The 22852-nt window shown below is 65.3% G+C and overlaps 3 protein-coding genes across 16 annotated transcripts; all 3 read left to right on the top strand.

The window, feature by feature from the left end:
* The first annotated feature begins 57 nt into the window (after positions 1-57).
* Positions 58-7199, top strand: SLC25A22 (solute carrier family 25 member 22). Of its 5 annotated transcripts, none has more exons than XM_081536228.1 (10): positions 58-127; positions 3048-3186; positions 3280-3405; positions 3545-3600; positions 4261-4351; positions 4824-4942; positions 5049-5223; positions 5312-5466; positions 5548-5623; positions 5706-7199. In XM_081536228.1, exons 2-10 carry the CDS (start codon positions 3167-3169, stop codon positions 5737-5739), a joined length of 852 nt encoding a protein of 283 aa, XP_081392354.1. In that variant the 5' UTR covers positions 58-127; positions 3048-3166; the 3' UTR covers positions 5740-7199. The 5 variants fall into 5 exon arrangements, with proteins under 5 accessions (XP_081392354.1, XP_081392350.1, XP_081392351.1 ...); XM_081536224.1 differs by having other exon boundaries at positions 5702-7199; XM_081536225.1 differs by lacking the exon at positions 58-127 and adding an exon at positions 1542-2101 and having other exon boundaries at positions 5702-7199.
* A 403-nt stretch (positions 7200-7602) lies between these two features.
* Positions 7603-10574, top strand: CEND1 (cell cycle exit and neuronal differentiation 1). The gene is made up of 2 exons (XM_081536325.1): positions 7603-7668; positions 8987-10574. The coding sequence occupies exon 2, from the start codon at positions 9084-9086 to the stop codon at positions 9522-9524; it is 441 nt and encodes a 146-aa protein (XP_081392451.1). The 5' UTR covers positions 7603-7668; positions 8987-9083; the 3' UTR covers positions 9525-10574.
* A 6756-nt stretch (positions 10575-17330) lies between these two features.
* GATD1 (glutamine amidotransferase class 1 domain containing 1) lies at positions 17331-22522 on the top strand. Of its 10 annotated transcripts, none has more exons than XM_081536216.1 (8): positions 17331-17429; positions 18796-18872; positions 19161-19266; positions 19557-19664; positions 20555-20649; positions 21070-21163; positions 21305-21416; positions 21498-22522. In XM_081536216.1, exons 1-8 carry the CDS (start codon positions 17366-17368, stop codon positions 21619-21621), a joined length of 780 nt encoding a protein of 259 aa, XP_081392342.1. In that variant the 5' UTR covers positions 17331-17365; the 3' UTR covers positions 21622-22522. The 10 variants fall into 10 exon arrangements, with proteins under 10 accessions (XP_081392342.1, XP_081392346.1, XP_081392339.1 ...); XM_081536220.1 differs by having other exon boundaries at positions 21494-22522; XM_081536213.1 differs by having other exon boundaries at positions 20917-21163.
* Positions 22523-22852: the final 330 nt, after the last annotated feature.

The raw sequence follows: 22852 nt of genomic DNA, 5'->3' as shown, positions 1-22852 counted from the left end.
CGCCGGCCGGGGGCGGAGCGCGCGCGGCGCCGAGCGGACGCGCCCCCGCGCTTAGGTGCAGCCGGGCGCGCGGCGAGGCGGGGAGGCCAGCGCGGCGGCAGAGGCGGCGGCGGCGGCAGAGCGCGCGGTGAGTGCCCGCCTAGCGGCTCCTTCTGCTGCACCCACCCGAGTGCAGCCTGGCCGCGGGGGCGAGGGGCACCACGGCAGCTGTGGGAGGTGACATCTGCCCGGACGAGGCGGTTTTTGCGGGGCCCGCGCCGGCGGATGCTCGGATCCGCTGCCGCCGGAGTGTGGGAGGCCGGGCCCCGGGCGGTGCCGGGCGCGCTCCCCGCGCACACGTGTCCTCGCTGGTCGGGAGACGGAGGCCAGTCCCCAAGGAACGAGCCGGGCCGTGGGGGACACGCACGTGGGCCCCTGCGGGATGTACGTGGACACGTGGGTGGCTGAAGTCGCCATCGCCTGGCGGGCTTCAGCGTGGCGATCCGGGCCCCATGGGGACTCCTTCCAGCTGGACAGGGAGTTGAGCTGGGCTTCCAGTCGCAGCCCTGAACCCCCACTCCGCGCCTCCTTTGTCGCCGGGTTGGCGCCCCTCCAGCCGGCTGGACTGAAAGCGCCTCCCCGGGGCAAGGGGCGGGGGGCGGGGGGGGGATGAATGGGGAGGGAAGGGCCAGCCCCAGACTCGGAGCCTCACACCCTTTCCCTTTCTTGCGGGTGAGGGAGTCCAGTGGCTTCGTTCGCGGCAGATTTTACCTCTTGGGGGGCCTGGGGACAGCAGCATCGTCCCGTGGGTGGCCGCTGAGCTGAGCTGTCCACAGCTTTGCCTGCAACCCCGGTTGAGGACACTGCGGAAACCAGGGGGGACGGGGAGGGCTGACAGCCGGGGGCCTCAGGCCTGGCTGGGGCTGCCGGATCTCTATGGCAACATGGGGTGCAAGGGGAGGGCCCTCCAAGCTGTCTCATGAGCAGGTGGTAGGAACCACTGAGTGAGGACAGGAAAAGGAGGCTTCCTGGTCCAGAAGACCCCTTGCCAGTCCTCCCCTGGCAGAGCGCCTCCCCACACCACTCGGTTCTGAAGCGTCTCCCCCATCCCAGCGGGCAGAGTGGGACCCAGGGCTGACGGTCTCAGGCTCGAATCTTCAGGCCTGACTCTATTCCCGGGACAGCCGCTCCCCTCCCGACCTTGGAGAATCTGTCTGACTTCCGGGACCCCAGCATCCAGGTGTCCCTTACCCTGGACAGGAGGTGGGGTCTGGTGGGCTTGCTCAGGTCCAAGAGGGAAGAGTGTGGACCTTGTCCCCAAGGGTCGGGGGCAACAGTCGGCCGTGGCCAGTTTGCACCTGGGGAGTGAGGGTGGGGAGAGGGTCAGGTTGAAGTGCAGAGGTCAGGCTCTTCTCTGAGACTCCGGCACGGAGAAGCAGGTCCTGGCGCTGGGGCTCTGGGTGAGTGCGTTGGGAGGCATCTGGGGCGGGTAGAGGGCTTTGGGAGTGTGGGTGGCAGCTGGTGGTCTCTGCGACCCAGCCACCCCCTGGCCTTTGCAGCAGACAAGCGTGTCTTCTCTGCTCCTGCATGAGTTTTCCCTGAAATGCACCTCCCAGAAGACACACGGTCCACAGACACCAGTGGGCACAGCCCATCTCCATCCCACAGCTCCGGATTCCCTGTGCCCGGGCACAGAGCGAGCCCCATTCCTGGGGTCCCATGGCCCTAAACAGAGCCCGCCTTCTGGCCGCAGACGAAAACTCGAGGAGCAGCTGGGTGCACGGTGGCCGCGGGCTGGGGTCCCTTGAACCGGCTGCGTGGCTTGGCTGGGTTAGCCCGAGTCAGACTCGCTGCCTCACGGGCTGAAGGGGGCTTGGAGGCCAGCCCAAGCCTCCCAGAAGCTGTCACACCCCCTTATCCCTTCAGCCGCGGCGGCAGGGCGCCTCATCCCGCCCAAAGTGAAAGAGAAAGTCGCCCCCCCCGCCCCGCCCCGCCCCGCCCCGCCCCGCAGCCAATCCCCGCCGCCGGCACCGCCCCCGGCCGCTGGCCCTCCCCCGCCCGCCCGCCCGCGGGCTGGAGTCTCCAGGAGGAGCCGTGGAGGAGCCGGTCCAGCGCGCCCGGGGTGAGCGGGACCACGGCGGGGGCGGCGGGCTGCCGAGGGGGCAGGGGGTCGCTCGGCCCGGGGAAGCTGGGTGAAGGTCACCGGTCCTCGAGGGACGGCAGGTGTGAGCCAGCCGTGTGACCCGAGTAGCGGCGCAGCGGGTGCGAGGCAGGGACAGCTGGTCTCGGCGAGAGCTGGGGGGGCGCCCCCCGCAGGAGGCCCCTGGGGCCGGCTCTGGCTCCCCAGCCCTGCCTCTAGAGAGAGGGGCCTCCTGTGCCTGCCCCCCGGGAACAGGTGGTGGACCAGCCACAGACAGCCTTAGAGGGTCAGCCATCCTCCGTTCTTCTGGGGCTCCTGTGTGTGTGTGTGTGAGAGAGGGAGGGGGCAGTCAGGGGGTGAAGTCCCTGGGAGGGTGTGCACAGAGCTGGCTGTGGCTGAGCTGGTGCTTCTTCCAGGGCAGCCGTGGTCTGGGGCTCCAGCCTGGAGGTGCCAAGGAGCAGGGGCTGCACCTGCGCTGGCCGCATCTACCTGGGCAGCTGTGAGCTGAGCCCCGCGGGGGCCCTGGGGCTCTCTCAGCCCCATCCTGACAGAGCAGGCTGCTCAAGGATGGGGTCTGCACAGCTTAGCCCAGGGGAGGAGGTGCCCAGTCCCCTCCTGCCTCCCTGGAGGCGCCTGGCCCTTTAAAGGGCTCCGTGCACGTGAGCGTGAGCAAGGCCAGCTGGGAGGACGCGCTGGTGGGGGATCTTGAGAGGGAGCCAGGTGTCCCAGGGATGGGGCCAGGTGGCGGGCCTCACGGCACACTGCAAGCTCACGACGTGTGGCCCTCGGAGCCGGGTTGGGGCGCGGGGGAGGTGCTCGGAGCCCCTGCGGCGGACTGGGAGGGAGGCGGGGAAGCCTGTTCCTCGGGTGCACCCCTCCCGGTCTGCCCACTCCCCACCCCCGCTGATTGCAGTCCCCTCTCTCCCAGGGCAGGAGCGTTGGTTTGGAAATACACTTGAAAGCAGAGGACCAGCCTCCGCCCTGTGCTCCCTCCCCCGCTGTCTGGCATCCAGCTCCACGGCTCCTACCTGGGTGCTCCCGAGTTAAATGGCCGATAAGCAGATCAGGTCAGAACCCAGCACAGCCTCACCCCACCCTGCCCTCCCACCCTGCCGACCTATGGCCGAGGAGGCCGGCCTGACCTCCATCTGCCCACGCAGCCTGCCAGCCAAGCTCATCAATGGCGGCATCGCCGGCCTGATCGGGGTCACCTGCGTGTTCCCCATCGACCTGGCCAAGACAAGGCTGCAGAACCAGCAGAATGGCCAGCGCGTGTACACCAGCATGTGAGCCGGTGGGCTGGGGGTGGGAGGCAGGCTTCTGAGGGTGGGGAGGCCTGGGGCGCTCCTCCTGGGTCAGGGAGGGGGCCGGCGCCGGACCCTGGCTGACCCCTGCTCACTCCCACCCACACCCCCCCTCCCGCAGGTCCGACTGCCTCATCAAGACCATCCGCTCAGAGGGCTACTTTGGGATGTACCGCGGTGAGGCTGGGCGGGGGCAGCCGGGGCAGCCCATCCTGCAGCCCCAGGGGGTCTCGCGTTGTGCTTCGAGGGTGGCTGCTGGCTGCACCTAAATGGTGGCGGGGGTGGGGAAGGGCAGCGCTCAGCCCCGTCCTCCACCGCTGCCAGCACCCAGCACAGCGGGACCTGTGTGTCCGTTGCAGCGGCCTCACCTCCTCCCGGGACAGGCGGGACCCTGTCTGTGCCAGGACACTGGCGGCGGGGGGGGGGGTGGGGGGGTGCTGACTGCAAAGCCGCTTAAGAGACAACTGCCAAGCCTGGATTTGCCCAGATGCTGTGCAGCTGAGTCCTTGCACAGAGAGGGGCTCGCACTGCCTCCTCAGCTCTGGCCCACCCCAGCCTGGAAGCATCCCCCCGCCCAGGCCCGCCACCTCTGTACCACAGGGGTAGTGTTCCTCACAGAGGCCCACCCGCTGGACCGGGAGGGTCGTCTGGAGGAGGAGGCGCTGCCCCGTCCCCGCCGGTCCCACCCCTGCCCAGCACAAATGTGGGTGAGAGGGCAGGAGGAGCCGCCAAGGCGCTAGGGTGGGGGGGGGGAGGGGAGGGCTCTGCCAGCTGAGAGGCAAGTGCCCGCCGAGAGCCTCCCCGCCCCAACCACTGACCCCCCCGCACGCCACGCAGGAGCCGCCGTGAACCTGACCCTCGTCACCCCTGAGAAGGCCATCAAGCTGGCAGCCAACGACTTCTTCCGATACCAGCTCTCCAAGGACGGGTGAGGGGCTCAGTTGACTGCTGGGGGCCACAGTCACGAAGGGAGGGTGAGCTGTGCCTCCAGAGGATGAAGGCTCTGTCGTCCTGGGGGCCCCTCACCCCGACCTGCAGGGCCTCCTCCTCCTCCTCCAATGCTGAATCAGGCCCCAGGGGTCCTTGGCCCCTAGCCATTGCCTGCTGCCTGCTGCCCCTTGTAGGCTGGGATCTGAGGGGCACTGGCCAGTTCTCCCTGTCCCCCGCGGTGGGGGCTGAAAGGCAGTTGTCCCTGGAGCACCTGAACCCCCTGCCTCCAGTTTTCTTCTGCTGAGAACGGCCCTCCGCCTGTCCCTGGCCCCGCTGTGAGCCATCTGTCTCTCGGGCACGGTGCCTCTTACTGGAGGGCGGAGGGGGGGGTCCCTGGTCCCACCCCATTCATGTCTCCCAGCCGCAGGGACCTCCGACTCTTCCTTGCAGCCACACCCTGTTTACTGCAGGCAGAAGTTGACCCTGTTTAAGGAGATGCTGGCGGGCTGCGGGGCAGGTACCTGCCAGGTGATCGTGACCACCCCCATGGAGATGCTGAAGATCCAGCTCCAGGACGCGGGCCGCCTCGGTGAGGGTGCGGGGGAGGTGGGGTGTGGGGGGACACCAGCTGGACCCTGTTCCCACCCCCACCATGTTCTAGGAGGGAGACCAGCAGGCCGCCCCTTTCTCCCCAGCCGCCCAGAGGAAGATCCTGTCCGCCCAGGCCCAGCTCTCGGGCCAGGGGAGTGCCCAGCCCTCGGTGGAGGCTCCAGCCACCCCTCGCCCCACAGCCACTCAGCTGACCCGGGACCTGCTGCGGAGCCGCGGCATCGCTGGCCTCTACAAGGGACTGGGGGCCACGCTGCTCAGGTGGGGGGCAGGCAGGGCGAGGGGAGGCCCACCCACCCACCTGTTCGCCCCACGCGTCCCAGCCAGTCACCCCGTGGTCCCCCCACAGGGACGTCCCCTTCTCCATTGTCTACTTCCCCCTCTTCGCCAACCTGAACGAGCTGGGCAGGCCAGCATCCGGGGAGAAGTCGCCTTTCTATGTATCCTTCCTGGCCGGCTGCGTGGCCGGGAGCGCGGCCGCCGTGGCCGTCAACCCGTGTGATGGTCGGTGCCCAGCTTGGGGCAGGGTGGGCTGAGGGGTGGGTCTGGGGTGAGAGCCCACGCTGACCCGCATGCCCCTTGCAGTGGTGAAGACCCGGCTCCAGTCGCTGCAGCGTGGCATCAACGAGGACACCTACTCGGGATTCCTGGACTGTGCCAGGTGGGCAAGCCCCAAGGGGCAGGGAGGTCAGAGTGGCCCCAGCGTCTCCCCCTGACACCCCCCCCCGTCTCCCCGCAGGAAGATCCTGCGGAATGAGGGCCCCTTGGCCTTCCTGAAGGGCGCTTACTGCCGCGCCCTGGTCATCGCCCCGCTGTTTGGCATCGCTCAAGTGGTCTACTTCCTGGGCATCGCCGAGACCCTGCTGGGCCTGCCACGCGTCCAGCCCTGAGCCCGGCAGCTGCCCCTCGCCCTCCAGTGCAGCGGGACCAGAGCGGGGCCCGAGGCAGGCGGCCCACCCGAGGACGGCAGAGAGTCTCTCCCCACACGGACGGGTGGGGGTGGGGAGAGGGGGTAGTGCAGGGCACACACCATGTACACACGTGCGCCTGGCAGGGTCCTGCCTGCACAACCGCCGGGATCAATGTCTTACTTACATAGAAAAGGCAGAAATCGTTACATTCCTGGAGCCAGCCCTGCCCACCTTTGCCCCAGTCTGAACAACCCCCAGGGATAGAGCTGGTCTCTGGACCGGGGGCCCCCAGCCTGGGCTGGGCAAGCTGGACCCTCCCCTCCAGTCTACCAGCTCCTTTCCCCGAGGCTTGGCCCCTAGTCCACAGAGGGGATCCCGCACAAACCTATTTATTAACTTGCCGAGCACAAGCGGCTCTGTCCACCCCTCCGTCTGTCCGTCCAGCCTCCCCCGCTGCTGTTCTCTTGCCTTGGCCAGCCTTGCAGGATCGGGCTCTCCTGCCCCCATATTGAGCCAGGAATCCTAGACTGGGGGTTGCCTTGAGTGCTGACTCCCAGGACAGGCCCCCGCCCCCACTGTGGGACCCAGCCCGTGCGAGGTTTGTGTGCGTGTGTGAATGTTGGGGGCGGGTGGTGGCCGCCCTCTGCTGCCCGGGCCCCTTGGGTAGGGCTGTGGGCGGCTCTAGCTGACCCCATGTGGCCAGGCAGTGTGTGTGTGTGTGAGCGCGTGCAGTGTGTGCCCTTGACTCCCCCGTGACCCCGTCCAGGGATCCATCTCTCCGCCCGGCCCTACTTCTGAGGCCACGTCTCCTCCTGGTCCGGGTGGGCTGGGGAGGGGGCGGGCACGAGGACCAGTATGGAGCCCGGGGGCATCTCCTGGGGGGGCATCTCCTGGGGGGGACCAGGAGCTGCCCCTCCAGCCTAGCCGCCCCCCCCCCCCCCCCCCGGCCTCCGCTAAGGCCCCTGACCACACTTGGTAAAGCTCCGCCCTCCCGCACCCTTGATGTTGTGAACTAAGGCAGCTCGTCCTGCCCTGCCCCACCCCCAGCCACGTGGTCGTGTTGGTGATTGATCTGGTGTGCCGGTGCTGTGTTCCCCGCCCCCGGGCCCCCTCCCCGGAGGCCCCTTCCCAGCGACACTACCTGGGGCTCAGGCCTGGGCCCCCCAGTTCACGGTTGTTCCTGGGAGCTGCTCTCCCATCACATCTGTACCTTGGAAGCTGCTGCTGCTGCTTACAGAATTATATTTTTTTCTTTTGAAGAGTTTTAAGAAGTTGTAACTTTTTGTGTCTTGTCCTGTAAGAAGATAAATAAATATTCTAAGTAGATGCCTCTTCTCCTAGACTTTTGGGGGTGAAGGGCGTCCCCCTCGTCTGGGAACTGGCTCCCCTCCCCCTGCAGTCCTGGGTCCGCCTGCCCAGCCATGACCGGCACACTGGCTGTAGCAGATCCTGGTTAGACTGGCTTCCTGACTCCCTCGCGGTTTGATGGGGGTGCGAGAAAGCCAGCCTCAGCTGCTCACCTTCTTGACGCTAAGCCGCCCTTCGGATCAAAAGTGGAGCTGGGTTTGGGGGGCCCCAGAGGTCCCGGCCGCTCCGGGGCGCTGTGGTGGCCACGAGCAGGTGGGCGGAGCCCGCGCTGATGCGGTCCCCGCCCCGCTTCCTGCGCCGGGAGCAGTGCATTGTGGGAAACTCCCAGTCCTTGCATCCGCAGCCGCCGCCCGCCGCCGTCAGTCCGGTCGGCCGTGGTCCCGCAGAGAGCGCGCGGCCCTGAAGTGGGAGCGCCGCGAACAGCAGCGTAAGGCGGCGGGGACTCGGCGGCGCGGGATCTGGGGCGGGAGCGGGGCGCGGGGCCCCTGGACAGAGAGGCGGTTCTCCGCTACGAAGGTCACCGGGGCGCTCGGGGGCCCCCTGCTCTCTTGGGCACAGCCGCCTGGAGGGGGAGGGGCAGCCGGTGACGTCAGTATGAGCCCAAAATAACCAAGGGTCTGGGGGAGGGGGAGCGTGGACCACCTGCCCTTTGGGAACTTGATGCCCAGCAGCGGAGTGCCCCTCCAGAATGACGGGTGAGGGGCCGCTGGGGCTCCCTGGAAGTGGGACGGTCCTCCCCGGGACACCCCCGTCCCCGCGCGTGACCTTCAGGCGACCTTCACTGTGTCAGTGTGCATTGCCAGGGTGGGGACCCGGGCCGCCGCCTCCCACACAGGCTCCCTCCCCCTGCAGTGCAGGCACGAGTCCCTCAGCCTCCCAGAGGAGCGAGGAGCGGCGGACAGCGGGGTCTGCTCCGGGAGGGAAGATGGGGCCAGAGTGGCGGGGCCACCAGCCCCCTGCCCTGCGCCCGACTCTGAGGATCAGGGCCTGGCCTTCCCTACTGCCCAGAGCGCTCAGTCTCTGCCTGGCGCTGCCTCGGAGGTGCCCGCCCCAGGCTCACTCCAGGGAGTCCCTCCACCTCCAGAGGCAGGCATGACCTCAGGGTCAGAAAGGGCTCCCCGCTCTGAAGCTGGAGCAGGCCAGGCCAGTCCTGGGGTGGGCGCTGAGAGGGGTCCATGACCGGCGGGGGGCCTGTCACTGCTCTCCCGCCGGCTTCTCCAGCCTCTGGGGAGACACCCTGGCTTTGCTTTGTCCAATCGGGGTCCTGGTGACCTTGGGCCCATTACAACCCCATGTGCCTGAAAGCCCAGACTCTGGGTTCCCACGCTGCCCTCCCCCTGCAGCCCACCCAGCCCTGAGAAGGGTACATGATCAGTGCTGCCCAGGCCCATGGGGTGCCAGCCACCTCCCCAGCAACACACCCTGTCGGGGGGGCTGGGTGGGTGCTCTCTTCCCAGTCAGGACCTCCCCAACCCGGGCCCACATGATGGACGCAGGACATGCGTGGGCAAGACCATTTCACAGATGAGGAAACTGAAGCCTCTGGCAGGTCTCATCCCAACACCCCAGCCCAAAGGGGGCCCACAGCACTTGCCCTTGTGCTCAGAGGGGCTTCTCAGGAGGTGGCTGAGGCCAGTTGCAGGCTGAGTCCTGGGAGAGGAGGGTCCAGAGAGCTGAGCGGGTCTCTAAGAGACAAGGAGGTGGGGCTGCACAGGACACTGGCCTCATCAGGTCTCCCCCTGCAGGTCCATAGGATGCCCGGGGGTGAACTGTCCTGAGCTGCCGTGGTCCAGACGCCTGCCTGCCCCCGCGTGCCCCGCACAGCCCGCCCGCACACTCAACATGGACTCCAGAGGGAAGTCGACCAACAGCCCTAAGGCCGACACTAAGGCCGCGGCCGAGGCCCGAGCCCCAGCTGCCGCAGACGGGAAGGCCCCGTCCTCCAAGCCAGGGAAGAAGGAGGCCCAGGCGGAGAAGCAGGAGCCGCCGGCAGCCCCCACGCCGCCACCTGCCAAGAAGACCCCGGCCAAGGCAGACCCCGCCCTTCTCAACAACCACAGCAACCTGAAGCCGGCCCCTGCGGCCCCCAGCGCTCCTGACGCGGCCCCCGAGCCCCAGGGCCCTGGGGACGGGGCCGAAGAGGGCGAGGCCCCCGGCGGGGGTCCCGGTGGCCGAGGGCCCTGCCCTTTCGAGAACTTGACCCCGCTGCTGGTGGCCGGGGGCATGGCTGTGGCTGCTGCAGCCCTGATTCTTGGGGTGGCCTTCCTGGTCCGAAAAAAATGATGGCCGGTGCCCAGGTTGGGCACAGCCACTTCCTGTACAGACCTTGAGAGTCTAGTGCATGCCGAATTTACACAGCGCTATCTATACATATGTAATACCTATACTGTGTACCCCCACATGCAAGCAGAGGGAGAGAGAGGTGGACATGCCCCAACAGCAGTGGAGACCCAGCCCCCTGGAGTGCTCCCCAGCACTTTCCCCTCCGACCCCGAGGGCAGAAGGAGCCTGGGCTCTGCGGGTGGGTCCCTGACACGGGGTGGGGGCTCCGTGTGGACCCGCACCGGCGGACGGACGGAGAAGTGGGCTCTGAAGGTGGCCTGCCTGCCCAAGTGTGCCAGCCTGTGCCAAGGGCCCCATTGGTCCTGTGGTCTTGCTGGCAGCAGCTCCCAATGAACCCCCAGGGCAGCAGGGCTGGGCCGGGGCCTGGGGCAGATTCTGAGCTGGGTCCAGCCGGCCTGGGGACATTCAAGGGTGTGGCTGTTTGTCCCATTTCCGCTCTTTGCCTGTAGCCGAGATGGGGGTTCTTCTAGGTGGGCTGCCTCAGTGGGCTGATCCGAGGTGGGTGGTCACATTAGCTTAGTTTCCGTGCCTCCTGCCTGCTTGCTTGAGCCTGGCTGGGTGGACAGACAGCTCACAGGCTGGTGTCGGAGGTGCTGTTGAAGTTTACCTTCTGGCTGGACCCCAGGGGGCCCCTGAAGCTGGGCCCTACCCTTCCCACCCTGAACCCCTCCCCATTCTGTAGTGGTTTTCCTGGGGGCAGGTGAGAGCCTGGCTGGCAGGCAGCCATGCCTGCCCAGCACCCGCAGATGGCCCCTCCTGCCCACCCAGGGTCCTTGGAGTCTAAGAAGCGTATAAATGCAATAACAGGTAGAATAGAACCACTGGGCAGGAGACCATCACCCTCGGCCACTGCCCCGTCAAGCCTGCTGGGAGCATGTCATGGCAGCAGTGGGCACTGGGAGCCCGACGTGCCCTTGCCTGGCCAGCTGGCCACTGGGACCCTGGGCCTGAGTGGAGGTCAGTTTGAAATAAACTCTGTTATCTAAAGACTGGGCTGGTGTCCTCAACTGCACGCGGTCGGGAGAGACAGGGCGGCCTGTCTGGGTGTGGGGGGTCATCTGCCCACACCGAGGGCTTTCCGGGGAGGGCCTGGGCTCCCCGATGCCCCTCCCACCACGTTGTGCCCTTGACCCAGTGGGTTCCACCCGTGGCCCTGGCCAGGCCTGGCCCCACCCAGATGGCTGCAGCCCCGCCTTCCTGCCAGCCCTGGCCCTAGAGGACCCAGGCCCAGGTTTCAGGACACCCCCGGCCTGGGCCTTTGGCCACCGCACAAGCGTACGGGGTTGACTGGCTGGAGCCATGTCGGGGGAGAGGGCCTTGCCTCCCAGCTGGGCCTCTGTGCCGCACCCCCCCCCCCCCGCCCCGCAGCAGCAGGCTCGCCGTCCTCAGGGGGTGAGGAGGCTGCTGCAGGGCTCGGGTGTCCCTCCTCCCTGCAGCTCCCTAAGCCCACCTGGCCAGGCATCCCGGTCTTCGGGGTGTCGGCTTGCTGGGAGCAAGGCCCCCCACCCCCAGGCTCTGGAAGTCTCTCTGGGCTTTGTCAGCCTGGGTCACTCCTGCCATGGGCTTCCTCAAGCTGGTGGGCTTCCTCTCCGGGTACCCACCCCCAGCTGTGCACCCACACCTCAGGCCCACACAAACCTGGGGCGCTTCCCTGGGGCATGTGCCCCTTGCCCTGAACCGCCTGGCCCAGGCCTGGCCACCGAGGGAGGCGCCGGAGCCCACGGCTGCCGTCTCCAGCCTGCCTGTCCACAGGCCCTGCGGCTGCCCACACCACCCCTCTCCAGCCAGCTGGTCCCTTCTCCCACTCTCTCTGTTCCGCTTGCATCTTAAATGCAAAAAAAGAAAAAAGGCTCCTGCCATTGTGGGGACTCGGGGCAGGACGAGGTGGCTGTGAAAGTGAGTTCTGTCCCCGCAGCCAGGAGCTGAGGGTCCGGCCCTCCTGACGCGGTGACGCTCTCTCGGGTGCTGCCTCAGTTTTCTGTTAGTTTTCCTTTTTTATCTTTGGCTGCGCTGGGCTCCACTGCTGCACACGGGCCTTCCCTAGGTGTGGCGAGTGGGGCTGCTCCCTAGCTGCGGTTCTGTGGCTTCTCATTGCAGCGTGGGCTCAGCAGGCGTGGCCACAGGCTGAGTTGCTTTGAGGCAGATGTAACCGCACCAGCGACCAAACCTGTGTCCCTGCGTTGGCAGGCGGATTCTTCAGTCAGTTCAGTTCAGTTGTTCAGTCATGTCCAAGTCTTTGCAACTCCATGGACTGCAGCACACCAGGCTTCCCTGTCCATTACCAACTTCCGGAGTTTACTCAAACTCATGTCCATTGACTCGGTGATGCCATCAACCATCTCTTCCCCCTTCTCCTCCTGCCTTCAATCTTTCCCAGCATCAGGGTCTTTCCTAATGAGTCAGCTCTTTGCATCAGGTGGCCAAAGTATTGGAGTTTCAGCTTCAGCATCGATCCTTCCAATGAACACCCAGGCAGGACTGATCTCATTTAGGATGGACTGGTTGGATCTCCTTGCAGTCTAAGGGACTCTCAAGAGTCTTCTCCAACACCACAGTTCAAAAGCATTAGTTCTTAGGCAATCAGTTTTCTTCACAGTCCAACTCTCACATCCATACATGACCACTGGAAACACCATAGCCTCGACTAGACGGACCTTTGTTGGTAAAGTAATGTCTCTGCTTTTTAATGTGCTGTCTAGGTTGGTCATAACTTTCCTTCCAAGGGGTAAGCGTCTTGGAAGGACCACACCCAGATGGTGCTGCAGTCACCATCTGCAGTGATTTTGGAGCCCAGAAACATAAAGTCAGCCACTGTTTCCACTGTAGCCCCCGGTTTATCTTAACCCTGTGGGCGCACAGGTCCTGGGCAGTAAGCACGTTCACGTTGTGGGAGCGTCACCCCATCGGAAACGGTTCCTCTTCCCAAATGGGCCCTCTGTCCCCGTGAAACACGTGCTCGTTCTGTCTCTATGGGCGACACCTCTGGCGACCTCAGGTGAGTGGGGTCAGACAGCGTCCGTCCTCCGCGTCCCGCTTACTCCTCTGAGCATCACGTCCTCAAGGGTCATCCATGGGTTTCCTTCCTTTTGGAGCTGAGTAACATCCCACCTTACGCATGGAGCACATTTTGCGGGTCCATCATTTGCTGATGGACGCTGAGGCGCCTCCAGTTGTTGCTGCGACTGCGGGGTCAGCACACAGTTCCCTCGGGGACCTGCTCAGAGGTGGGACAGCTGGCTGCACGTCGTGCGCCCCTTAAACTCGGCCGCCATGTCTCGTGCCCGTGGGGCGGCCGGGAGAGAAGCTGCCTCTTGCCTGGTGACGCGGGAGTGGGCGAAGCCCTCGAGGTTCGACAGCCCGTCTGAGCAGGGCCACCTTGGGCCGTTCCATCTGCAAGGACCCAACTGCTACTGTTTACTAAGTCCTTGGCCATCTGGGCTTTGCCTTTTCTGATTTTTCTGTGGGTGCCATTTGTCTGTTTTTCTGCGGATGAGATGGCTTCTTCTCATTTATTTGGAGGATTTTTTTGGGTTTTTTTGGTCGTGCTGCACGGCTTGGGAGATCCTAGTTCCCCGAGCAGAGGCTGACAAGGATTGAACCCTGGCAAGGCAGTGAAAGCGCAGAGCTCTAACCACTGGACCACCAGGGCGCTCCCTCGTGCATTTCTTTGCATCTCATATTCCAAGCCTTTGCCAAATGGCACTTATCTGTATTCAGCGGCTGGCTTGCATCTGTTTCCTGTGTCTAGAAGTTCCCAAATCTCAAGTTATCACGCATAACCGTTGATCCCTCTACTGTGTAGCCTTCTGGAATCTTTTCTCATCTAACACTCTTGGCATTTACTCGCAAGCCCTTTAACCCATCTGAACCTCAGTTTTCGTGGGGAGTAAGCCCAGGAACTCGTGGCATTTCTCTCCCACCCGAGATGAAACGGGCCGGGATCAGGCAGTGAGGGGCCCCCTCCGCCCCTTGGTGACTCTCTCGCCTGCTGTCAGTTCGCGCACAGCCAGGGGCTGTGTCAGGCTCTGTCCTGAGCCTGCATCTGCCTGCACCTGCCTCAAGGCCATACTGTAGTTTTGTGATATTACTTTGTAATCTTCTCGTTTCCATCTGCAATGTGGGAGAGCTGGTGTTCAATCCCTGGGTGGAAAGATCCCCTGGAGAAGGGAAAGGCTATCCACTCCAGTATTCTGGCCTGGAGACTTCCATGGGCTGTATAGTCCCTAGGGTCACAAAGAGGACGCTATTGAGGAACTTTCATTTTCACTAAGAGAGACAGAGCGTCTAAGCTTTAGAGATGTTATGTTTCTCGTTTCCTTATTTCTTCTGAATTTCCACGCATGCTCAGTTACTGGTGGCCCCTTCCGGGGAATGTTAGAATTGGGCAGCTGAGGTCCCCAGGGTGCCATGAGGGTCCTGAGGCTCAGCTTTTTAAAAAAATATTTCTGTGTTTATGGCTGTGCTGGGTCTCTGTTGCTGTGCGTGGGCTTTCTCTAGCTGCGGCGAGTGGGAACTGCTCTCTTAGCCGTGGTGAGCGGGCTTCTCTTCTTTCTGAGCACAGGTTCTAGCCCATGCGGCTTTCAGTAGCTGTGGCTTGAGGGCTTAGTAGCCCCGTGACGTGTGGAATCTTCCTGGACCAGGGATCAAACCGGCATCCCCTGTGTTGCAAGGTGGATTCTTACCACTGGGCCACCAGGGAAGCCCCTCAGCTTCTGGTTCATAGCATTCCTAAGCTTTAGGAAGGTAGGGATGCTTCCAAAATGATAAAAAATAAAACCTCCTGGGGACGCCCAGTGAAAATGAAAGTCGCTCAATTGTGTCCTCTTGTGACCCCATGGACTACACAGTCCATAGAATTCTCCAGGCCAGAATACTGGAGTGGGTAGCTTTCCCTTCTCCAGGGGGTCTTCCCAACCCAGGGATTGAACCTAGGTCTCCCGCATTGCAGGTGGAGTCTTTACCAACTGAGCTATCAGGGAAGCCCTGGCTGACTTCAATGACCTTTACTACAGTACCACTTTTGAGGTCTAAACAAAATCCGAGACATAAAAAGTACTCAGTATAGAAGAAGCTCACACTGTAAATCCCACGCAGGCTTACAAGGACATCTGAAAGCCAGGAGAACTCAGACGGTAGCAGCATGTCCAGGGCCAGAGGCCCTGTGGTAGGGCTGCCAGGGTGAGCTGGGTCACATGTGGGGTCACCGTGCAGGGGTGCAGAAGGTGCGTGTGGGGGTCCAGTCTGCTTTCCTCTCTAGCACCCTCTCCTCCCCCGAGAGTGTGCAGCTCCCTTTTGGGGACCCACCTGGGACCTCATTCTTGGTGTACCCAGGGGTGGGGTGGGCCAGGGCATCAGGCCAGGTAGGGGGCTCCAGAACCTCTTTTCCTCCACCAGGGCAGAGTGGCGGAGGCCTGGGGAGGGCAGAGCTGGCCGGTGACCCACTGCTCTGGACCCTCCCGTGGATGCCCAGTGGGGCCTCGACTCCTGGGCCTTCAGCCCCACCCTGGCCATGGCTCCCTGCCCTCAGGGAGGTAACAGGGCAAGGCAGGCAGAGGCTCCCGGCATCCCAGTGACCGACCCCGCCCTGCCTGCACTTCCCGTCCAGGGCCTTCAGCCCTCGGAGCCGCGCTGGCCGTCAGAGGGCCGCTGAACAGACAAGAGCCCCGCTGCCGCCACATGTCCCCCGAGAGCAGCCCCTGTCCTGGCGGGAGGGCAGCGTACACCTGCCATGTTGCAGAGAGCGCTCAGGAGACGCCCCTGGGACCCACGCCGGCACCCCCTCCAGCTCTGTGGGACCTGGAGGTGTGTTTACAGGGAATCCCCTTCAGACGCTCCTCTGGATCCTCCCAGGCATCTGTTGCTCCCTGTCCTGATGTCCTGGGCCCTGGGATAGGCCAGACTGGGACAGGGCCTGCCTCCCTTTCGCATCACCCCACTTCAGGCCACAAAATGCCACTGCCTGACAGCCTGGGGTCAGCAGTGGGACAGCTGATCCGCGCCCTCAACAGTCCTGACGATGCTCCCACTCCAGGTGCAGGGACTCCGTGCCTGGCCGGCAGCCATGGCCTCGGCACTCCTAGGTTTAGGGACTGTTGCAGCACAGCCCACAGGTGCTTGGGATCTAAGTCTATGGACGACACCCAGCCCGACCTCGGCCAAAAGAGAGCCCGGAGCTGAGAAGCTTGACCTCTGATGGGAAGAAGGATGCTTCCTGGCCTGGGACCTGGGCCCCTCTGCTGCCTGTCTGGGAAGCTGGGCTGCCCATGACACATCCTCCCTGAGAGAGCCTCAATCCCATGTCCTATATGGGAGGTCCACCCAGCAGGCAGACTGAGATAACAAAAGGGCTCTCAGGGCAGTCCTTGCATGGGGTGTTCTCAGAAAGGGAGTACTGGGTAGACAGTGCCTTGGTGCCCATGGGCTTTGAGGGATGGTTAGGAGTTTGATGGGCAGAGAGGTGGGTTCCAGCATTCGGGAGATAGAAATAGGAAGTGAAATGGCTCCCAGGGAAAGGCTCAGATGTGCTTTGAAAAGAGGAAGTTGCCAGGGGAGAAAGCAGAGGGGACCTGAGGCACTGGCCAGCCCCACCAGTCAGAAAGTCCCCCAGAAACGGCCCCTCAGTCACGCGTTCTTGGGTTCCAGGGTGAGCAGGTTCTAGGGACAGGAATGAAACACTGTTGCAGGAAAACATGACCTTTGGTCCCCAGGTACTTTGTGCCTTGGGGGCCCAAACAATTGCAAGAACCCAGGTTCAAGGGCATCACAATCCCAACAGCAGAGCCCTAGTGCCCAGCCCCCAGGCCTGCCCTCCCTTCTCCTGTTCTGCTGGGCACTCACTGTTGGATGATCAGGAACTTGCATAGTGTGTAGGTGGTGCTCAGGGGGAGGCAGGTGAGCTGACACCTCAGGTGCGACTTGGGGCAAGGACTGTGGGAGGGGCTCAGCAGGATGGGGTGGGGGGCTCTCAAGGGGGAGCCCCTTCTTCTCGCCTCTAGACTGAGGGATGGACCAGGAGAGTCACCTGGCCTGGTCCTGAGGCCCTCCCGCGCCTGCCCTCAGAGGAGCAGACACCTGCCCGTCACTCCTCCTGCAGCGCCCACCATCATGCCCAGCTGCGCTTGGCCACCTGGCTCAGGTGTTGGCCTCAGGGCCGAGCCTGAGTAACAGGCGCCTCCTCACCGCTGCCCCCTCCCATGTGAGGGTAGGGGCCGCCCCCTGGTATGAGAACCTGCTCAGGAAGGGGCAGCGAGACTCCCAGCCCACCCGGGGGACGCCTCAATCTCCCTGACGGATCATCTTGTGGGTGTCAGCCCCACTGGACGCTGACGGGCGGGCACTGAATGCGGTTTCTGGACGGGGAGGCCGCATCCGCTGCCACGTCCTGCAAGCTGCCAAATGCCACGCGGAACCCATTCCTTGCAGGCTGGCCTGCGGCCCCGACCTGGGTTTCGGGAGGGGCAGGAACCGTGTTCCCGACCGCGAGCGGGGGTCGGGCTAGGAGTCTGCCCCGTGCAGCTGCGGTCCCGCGGCCCAGCTCAGACCTCTCTGCGGAACCCCGGGGCCGCGACGCGGACGCGGTCCGGGAACGCGCGCGAGGGCTCAGCTGCCCGCGGCGGGCGGCGGACTTGACCGGGAATCGGACCCGGACTCGAGCCGGGGGTGGGAGGAGGCGGGGCCAGAGCCGCTCAGCCCCGCCCCCAGGCCGCGCGGCGCGTGACCGCGCCCGGACGCGCGCCCCGCCGCCCCGCGCACGCGCAGTCGTGCCGGCCCGCAGACCCGCCATGGCGTCCGAGCGGCTCCCGAGCCGGCCCGCCTGCCTCCTCGTGGCCAGCGGCGCCGCGGAAGGTGAGGCTCGCGAGGGCGGGGTCGGGGCCGCGAGCGCTCCTGCCCGAGCCGGGCTTCGGTGGAGAGCGGCCCGCGGTGGCGCTCGCTGCGGGCTGGCCAGTGCGCCCGGCCGCCGCCTGGGGACGCGGGCGGGGACTGTCCCGGAGCTCCGCGGTGCGCGGGCCGCGGCCCTCGGCTGTGTCCCGGGTGAAGGTGCGGGGGGAGCCGGCGGCCGGGCCCCGCGCCACGGGCGCCGCTGCTCGGCCGAGGCCTCGGGTGCTCAGGGCCGGCGGGCGGGCGCCGGGCGCCTCGGCCCCGAGAGGAGGTCGATCGGCGGGGAGGCGGGGCGCCCGGGGGGGCGCGGGGCCGGCTCGCGAGCCTGCCTCCGGCCTGACTTCAGCTGCTGCCCAAGTGGGCGGAGGAGCGAGGGCAGCGGGTCACGGGGTCACAGTGTGCTGAGCCCCAGGCGGGGCCCCTGAGCTGCCCCCGGAACGGAGACACTGAGGGGCACCGCCCCCCGTGGAGAGGTCAAGGCTGAGCCCCTGAGAGTGGGGTTCAGTCCTGGAGTCGTGGGTGACTCCTGGGAGCAGGGTAATGGTGAGGAGGGGTCGCACCGGCCTGGGTGTGCCCCCGGGGAGGGATGTTGAGGACATAAGTTGGGGGCACAGCTCTGAAAGGCTGCTGGGCTCTGTGGACAGGAGGAGCAGGCCCTTCAGGGGACCCTGGGCCAAAGCAGGTGGGGTAGAGGGGACTGGAGGAACCGGGCAGAATTGGGGAGACTGCCTTTGCCAGATATGCAGGCTATCTACAGTGTGCATGTACTGATCCGCAAGAGTGGAGAGAGATGAGGTTCAGGGGTGGGGTCCCCTGACTAAAGAAAAGGCGGAAGGACGCAGATCAGGTCCCTTTAGAAGGAAGTGTCTGTGATGGGGCCTTACCCCCAGAAGCCGGGAGCCTTCCCCCTGGGTGCACAGAGAAGAGGGCGGGGCACAGCACCAGGGCTGGGGTGGCAGCGCGGGACCCAGGAGCTCCGTGAGGGAAGGAGCCCCCTGCCCCCATCCTGCACGCACCCCCTTCCCCGCCTCCAGAGCCACAGGCCTCTATCACTGCCCCAGCTGGAATCGGGCGGGTGTGTGTGGGTCTCAGTCCCTGGTGATGGAGTGTTAGGGAACCTCACACTTGGGTTTGCCTTCTGGAAAAGGCCTGTAGTGGTCAGGCTGGGGGGAGAGAGAGAGACCCCCTTCAGGGGATGAAGGGGCCAGGGGGCTACAACTGCTGCCCCAGCCATGTGAGGGGTGGGCCCTGGGTGAGGTGGGGTGAAGGGCTGCTCCCCAGGGTGGTCCAGGCCGGGAGAAGCCCCCAGCCCACCGGGCTCCTCTCCTCACAGGCGTGTCGGCCCAGTCCTTCCTCCACTGCTTCACGCTGGCCAGCGCTGCCTTCAACCTGCAGGTGGCCACCCCTGGGGTGAGTCCAGCCCCCCCTGTCTCCAGGAGAGTGACGTCATTCCTGGGGGGACCTACGGGGCTGGGACCCCAGGGACACTGCAGCGAGAGTCCCCCCAGAGGTGCCTGGGACACCTGCTTCCACTTTATGGGCGGGGACTGCGGCCAGCAGGGGCCGAGGGGCTGGGCTGACGGTGTGTTTGTCCCAAGGGGCTGCTGTCAGTCCCAGCCCTTGTCAGAGTTTCCTGGAGCCTCTATATGCCAGAAGCAGGGGGTGAGGTGTTGACCCTTGGCCTCTGGGCTCCCACAGGGGAAGACCTTGGACTTCGTCGACGTGAACGAGAGCAATGCGCGCTGGGTGCAGGAGTTCCGCCTCAAAGCTTACGCCAGCCCCGCCAAGCTGGAGTCCATTGATGGTGCGGGGCCTGGGAGGGCCTTGGGGGTGCGGTTCCCACTGGGTTCTGACCCCAAACTGCTCTCTCGAGTTCCTGGAGCGTTCAGGGGCTTTCCACGGAGCACGGTGACCATCTGGGCCGTGTCCGGTCTTGTGGCCAGAGCTCCCAGCAAGGGAGGGAGCTGGCGGGCACGCAGGTGGTTGCCGGGCCTCGGGAGCCTTAGCTGGTGGGGCCGGCAGCTGGCCGGCAGGAGCAGAGAGGAGCCAGCTGCTGACCTCGTGTCTGTGACTGACCGGGCTGTGGTCCCCCAGGTGCCCGCTACCATGCCCTCCTGATCCCCAGCTGCCCCGGGGCCCTGGCGGACCTGGCCAGCAGCGGGTCCCTGGCTCGCATCCTGCAGCACTTCCGCTCCGAGAGCAGTAGGTGGCCCCGGGCCCGGGCTTGGGGGGCGGTATGAGATTCATGGAAAACAGGACCCTGCCAACAGGGAGGAGTGCCTGTTGGGGGTGTGGGAGGTGATGTTCTTGGGCCTTCGGGTTCAGGTTTTGGTGGAAATCCCGAGTCATTTCAGGAGCCGTCTAGGGTCAGTGTGGAGCAGTGAGTGGACAGGTTTACTCAGCGTGTATACACGCGCGTGTGACACACACACACATACACACACACACACGAAGGTGGGGCATCCCTTCCACCACCTCCCCCACGACTTGCCCCTGTGGTTCCTGGTTCCCTCGGGGGCTGTGGGCTGGGAACCCTGCCCCCCCAAGGTGGGCAGGCAGGATGCTGGCTTGGTTCCTGGTGGTGGGGTTTGTGGGTGGCGGTAGGGCAGGGGGCTGGGAAAACTGCTCTGAGGAGACGTGTCTGCTCCAAGGGGACGTGGCACACTGCCCTGGCCTGGCATCGGGACCAACGGGCAAACCCAAGGCTCCACACAGCGTCCTTTGTTGGTGGAAATGGGGCCTCCTGTCCATGGGCGGTAGTTGTCCAGACACTCAGCCGTGGGAACGCGCTTGTGCCAGGCTGACCTCTGAGACGGAGGCTTGGAGCCAGGGGCCTGGGGTTGAGCGGAGGGCCGGGGTCCGTCCCCTCCCCACCCCACCCCTGCTGCATTCAGAGGAGGGGACTCCAGGCGCTGCCCAGAGGCCTTCCTCCTGCCGAGCCTGGCTCTCGGCCCCTGAACAGCTTGAGGGGATCTGAGCTCTGAACAAGCCCCAGTCTTGTCTGGGAGGGTCGGGGAGATGGGGGTGTCAGTGGGGGTATCGGTGGGGCCTGGGCGGCTGCAGCATCAACCCGGCGCTGGCCCTGCTTGCAGAGCCCATCTGTGCAGTGGGCCACGGCGTCGCCGCCCTCTGCTGTGCCACCAGCGAGGACAGGTCCTGGGTGTTCCAAGGCTACAGCGTCACCGGGGTGAGTGTGCAGATGGGCAGGGCGGCGGTGCAGGAGCCGCGGGGCCTGGGCCCCTGGGGGGGGGTGTGCCTGGGCCCCTGGTGAGGGGCAGTTGTTGGCCCCGTCAGGGCTCAGACCCCAGCACGGGGCAGGGGGCTTGGAGCGGGGGCCCCTTGGGGCCTTGTTCTGTGCCCGTTGAATGGGTGACTGCTCGCGGGTCCTGGGGCGGGGACTCTCCTCTGGGGGCACTGCAGCCCCCCCTTGTTGGGCTCTGTGCCCGACCCTCAGCCCTTAGCTCACCTGCTTGGACCATTCTGCTTGCCCTGTTTCCTGATGCCGGGGAGGACCCCAGAAGCTTCACCTCTGCTGTGGACCCCTCTCCTTGGGCAGCCCCAGGGGGTGCACAGCCCCCTGACCCTGAGCACTGCCCCTGCCCCCCAGCCCTCCGTGTACGAGCTCGTCCGGGCGCCGGGTTTTGCCCACCTGCCCCTGGTCGTGGAGGACTTCGTGAAGGACGCGGGGGCCTGCTTCAGTGGTGAGTGGCAGGGCTGAGTGTCCAGAGGACCGTGGGAACCCCGGTCATGAGCCCCAGCTGAGATGGTGGGGCCAGGGCGGCGGGGTCTCGGGAGCTGCCCCGCACGCGGCCTGAGGCCCAGGCGCTTGGGGTCTCCTGCAGCTAGTGAGCCTGACGCCGTGCACGTGGTGCTGGACCGCCACCTGGTCACCGGACAGAACGCCAGCTCCACCGTCCCGGCCGTACAGAACCTGCTCTTCCTCTGCGGCAGCCGGTGAGGGCCTCGGCGGGTGGCGGCGGGACCCCCCCTGGTCACCGGCCCCTTTGTCTGAACTGGCGCTTACCCCGCAGGAAGTGAGGAGGTCCCGAACCAGGCCCCGAGCAGATGCCGCCACCTCCAGATGTCCTGGGTGTCCCCCGAGACCCTGCCTCGTGAACCCGGCCTGCCTGGCCCCTGGTGGAACTGCTGGGGGCTCTGAGGATCCTCCCTGAAGGGGTTGGCCTTGGGGGAGGGGCCGAGCCGGTGACCATAGTGGGTCTCCCTGGGGAGGGCTGGGCGGGCTGCCCTCCGGCCCCGGAGCACAGTCAGTCCCAGGGGGATGCAGAGCCTTCCTGGAAGCCGGGGTGATTGCTGACCAGGACCCCAGGGTCCCGTTCCCGTGCTGAGGGTCTTCCCGGGCCTCCCTGTCGTCTCCCCACCCCTTTGGGCCTTGGTGGGGGCAGGAGGGCAGGGACCTTCGCCCTGATGCTGGCCTGGTGCGCGGTTTCAGACATGATGGGGACCCCACGTAGGGCCAGGGTGGCCTCAGGTGGACGCTGTGGTGTCTCCACGTCCCTTCTGACGTGAGGAGAGAAGCTCATGGATATGGTACACGGCTGCCCTGCCGGGTGGCGTCCAGGTCCTAATGGCCAGGCCTGCTTCCAGGTGGACGTGGCAGAGCGCTGAGCTCCTCTTGGAGCGTAGCCGGCCGGCCTCGGGTGGCAGACAGTCCTGGGTTGCCAGGTGGCTGTCCAGCCAGCGGACTCCAGGGCAGCCTGGACGTGCTCCGGCTTCCTCAGGGCGCCTGCCCGGCCTGTGGCCCGCAGCTGGGCCCACGTGTGTCTCCTTCTCTCCGCCTGGCCCCGCCCTGGCCAGCCCCTCGGAAGGGAGGAGGAGGGAGGCAGCCAGGCGCCTCAGCCCTGGCGCCGCAGACCAGGCCGTGGCCCTGCACACGCCCCTCTCTGCCGACGACTCCGGACACCTGCTGGCTTCCGCACCCCAGGCCTGGGCCCCTTCACCAGCCACCCCATGTCCGGCACCAGCTGGTGATGGACCTGGTTGGACAGAAGTGTTTTTAAAAATGGTAACGCAAATAAAAAGAAACAAGTGATGACGCCTTAGGAGCATCTTCTGAGTGTCCATACCTGACCTGGGTGGGCTCTGCGGGCTGGGGCGAGGCCCTCCCCAGCCCTCCTTGCTGGCCCCGCGTGGCCGGGTCTCTAGGCCCAGGGCACTGGGGTGGGGGCCGTGGCCCAGGACCCAGCAAGGGGCCCCTGGGGATTCCCACACGCTCAGTGTTGAAAACAGACCCTGAGCTCCAAGTCCACGGAAACGGTGCGTGGACCTCTGTGGTGGTTTTTTTCAGTGAGTTGTAGCTTCCAGAAAAGGAGTGTTCTCATTACTGGACAGTAGTCACGTTGTGCTCAGTGAAGGAAACCAGGTGAGATACC

This window comes from Giraffa tippelskirchi, chromosome 10 (assembly GCF_054371585.1).
Source record: "Giraffa tippelskirchi isolate mGirTip1 chromosome 10, T2T-mGirTip1v1.2.pri, whole genome shotgun sequence".
Lineage (NCBI taxonomy): Eukaryota > Metazoa > Chordata > Mammalia > Artiodactyla > Giraffidae > Giraffa > Giraffa tippelskirchi.
This window is presented reverse-complemented; position numbering and strand designations above follow the sequence as displayed.

What these genes read in the sequence shown, in the direction of transcription:
- SLC25A22 (XM_081536224.1), top strand. Translation starts at nt 3,167, where the DNA reads ATGGCCGATAAGCAGATCAG. An exon ending in ATGGCCGATAAGCAGATCAG is followed by an intron (nt 3,187 to 3,279) that starts GTCAGAACCCAG and finishes CTGCCCACGCAG; the next exon opens with CCTGCCAGCCAAGCTCATCA. An exon ending in GGATTCCTGGACTGTGCCAG is followed by an intron (nt 5,624 to 5,701) that starts GTGGGCAAGCCC and finishes GTCTCCCCGCAG; the next exon opens with GAAGATCCTGCGGAATGAGG.
- CEND1 (XM_081536325.1), top strand. Translation starts at nt 9,084, where the DNA reads ATGGACTCCAGAGGGAAGTCGACCAACAGCCCTAAGGCCGACACTAAG.
- GATD1 (XM_081536213.1), top strand. Translation starts at nt 17,366, where the DNA reads ATGGCGTCCGAGCGGCTCCCGAGCCGGCCCGCCTGCCTCCTCGTGGCC. An exon ending in GCACTTCCGCTCCGAGAGCA is followed by an intron (nt 19,665 to 20,554) that starts GTAGGTGGCCCC and finishes CCCTGCTTGCAG; the next exon opens with AGCCCATCTGTGCAGTGGGC. An exon ending in CTCTTCCTCTGCGGCAGCCG is followed by an intron (nt 21,417 to 21,497) that starts GTGAGGGCCTCG and finishes CCCCGCAGGAAG; the next exon opens with TGAGGAGGTCCCGAACCAGG.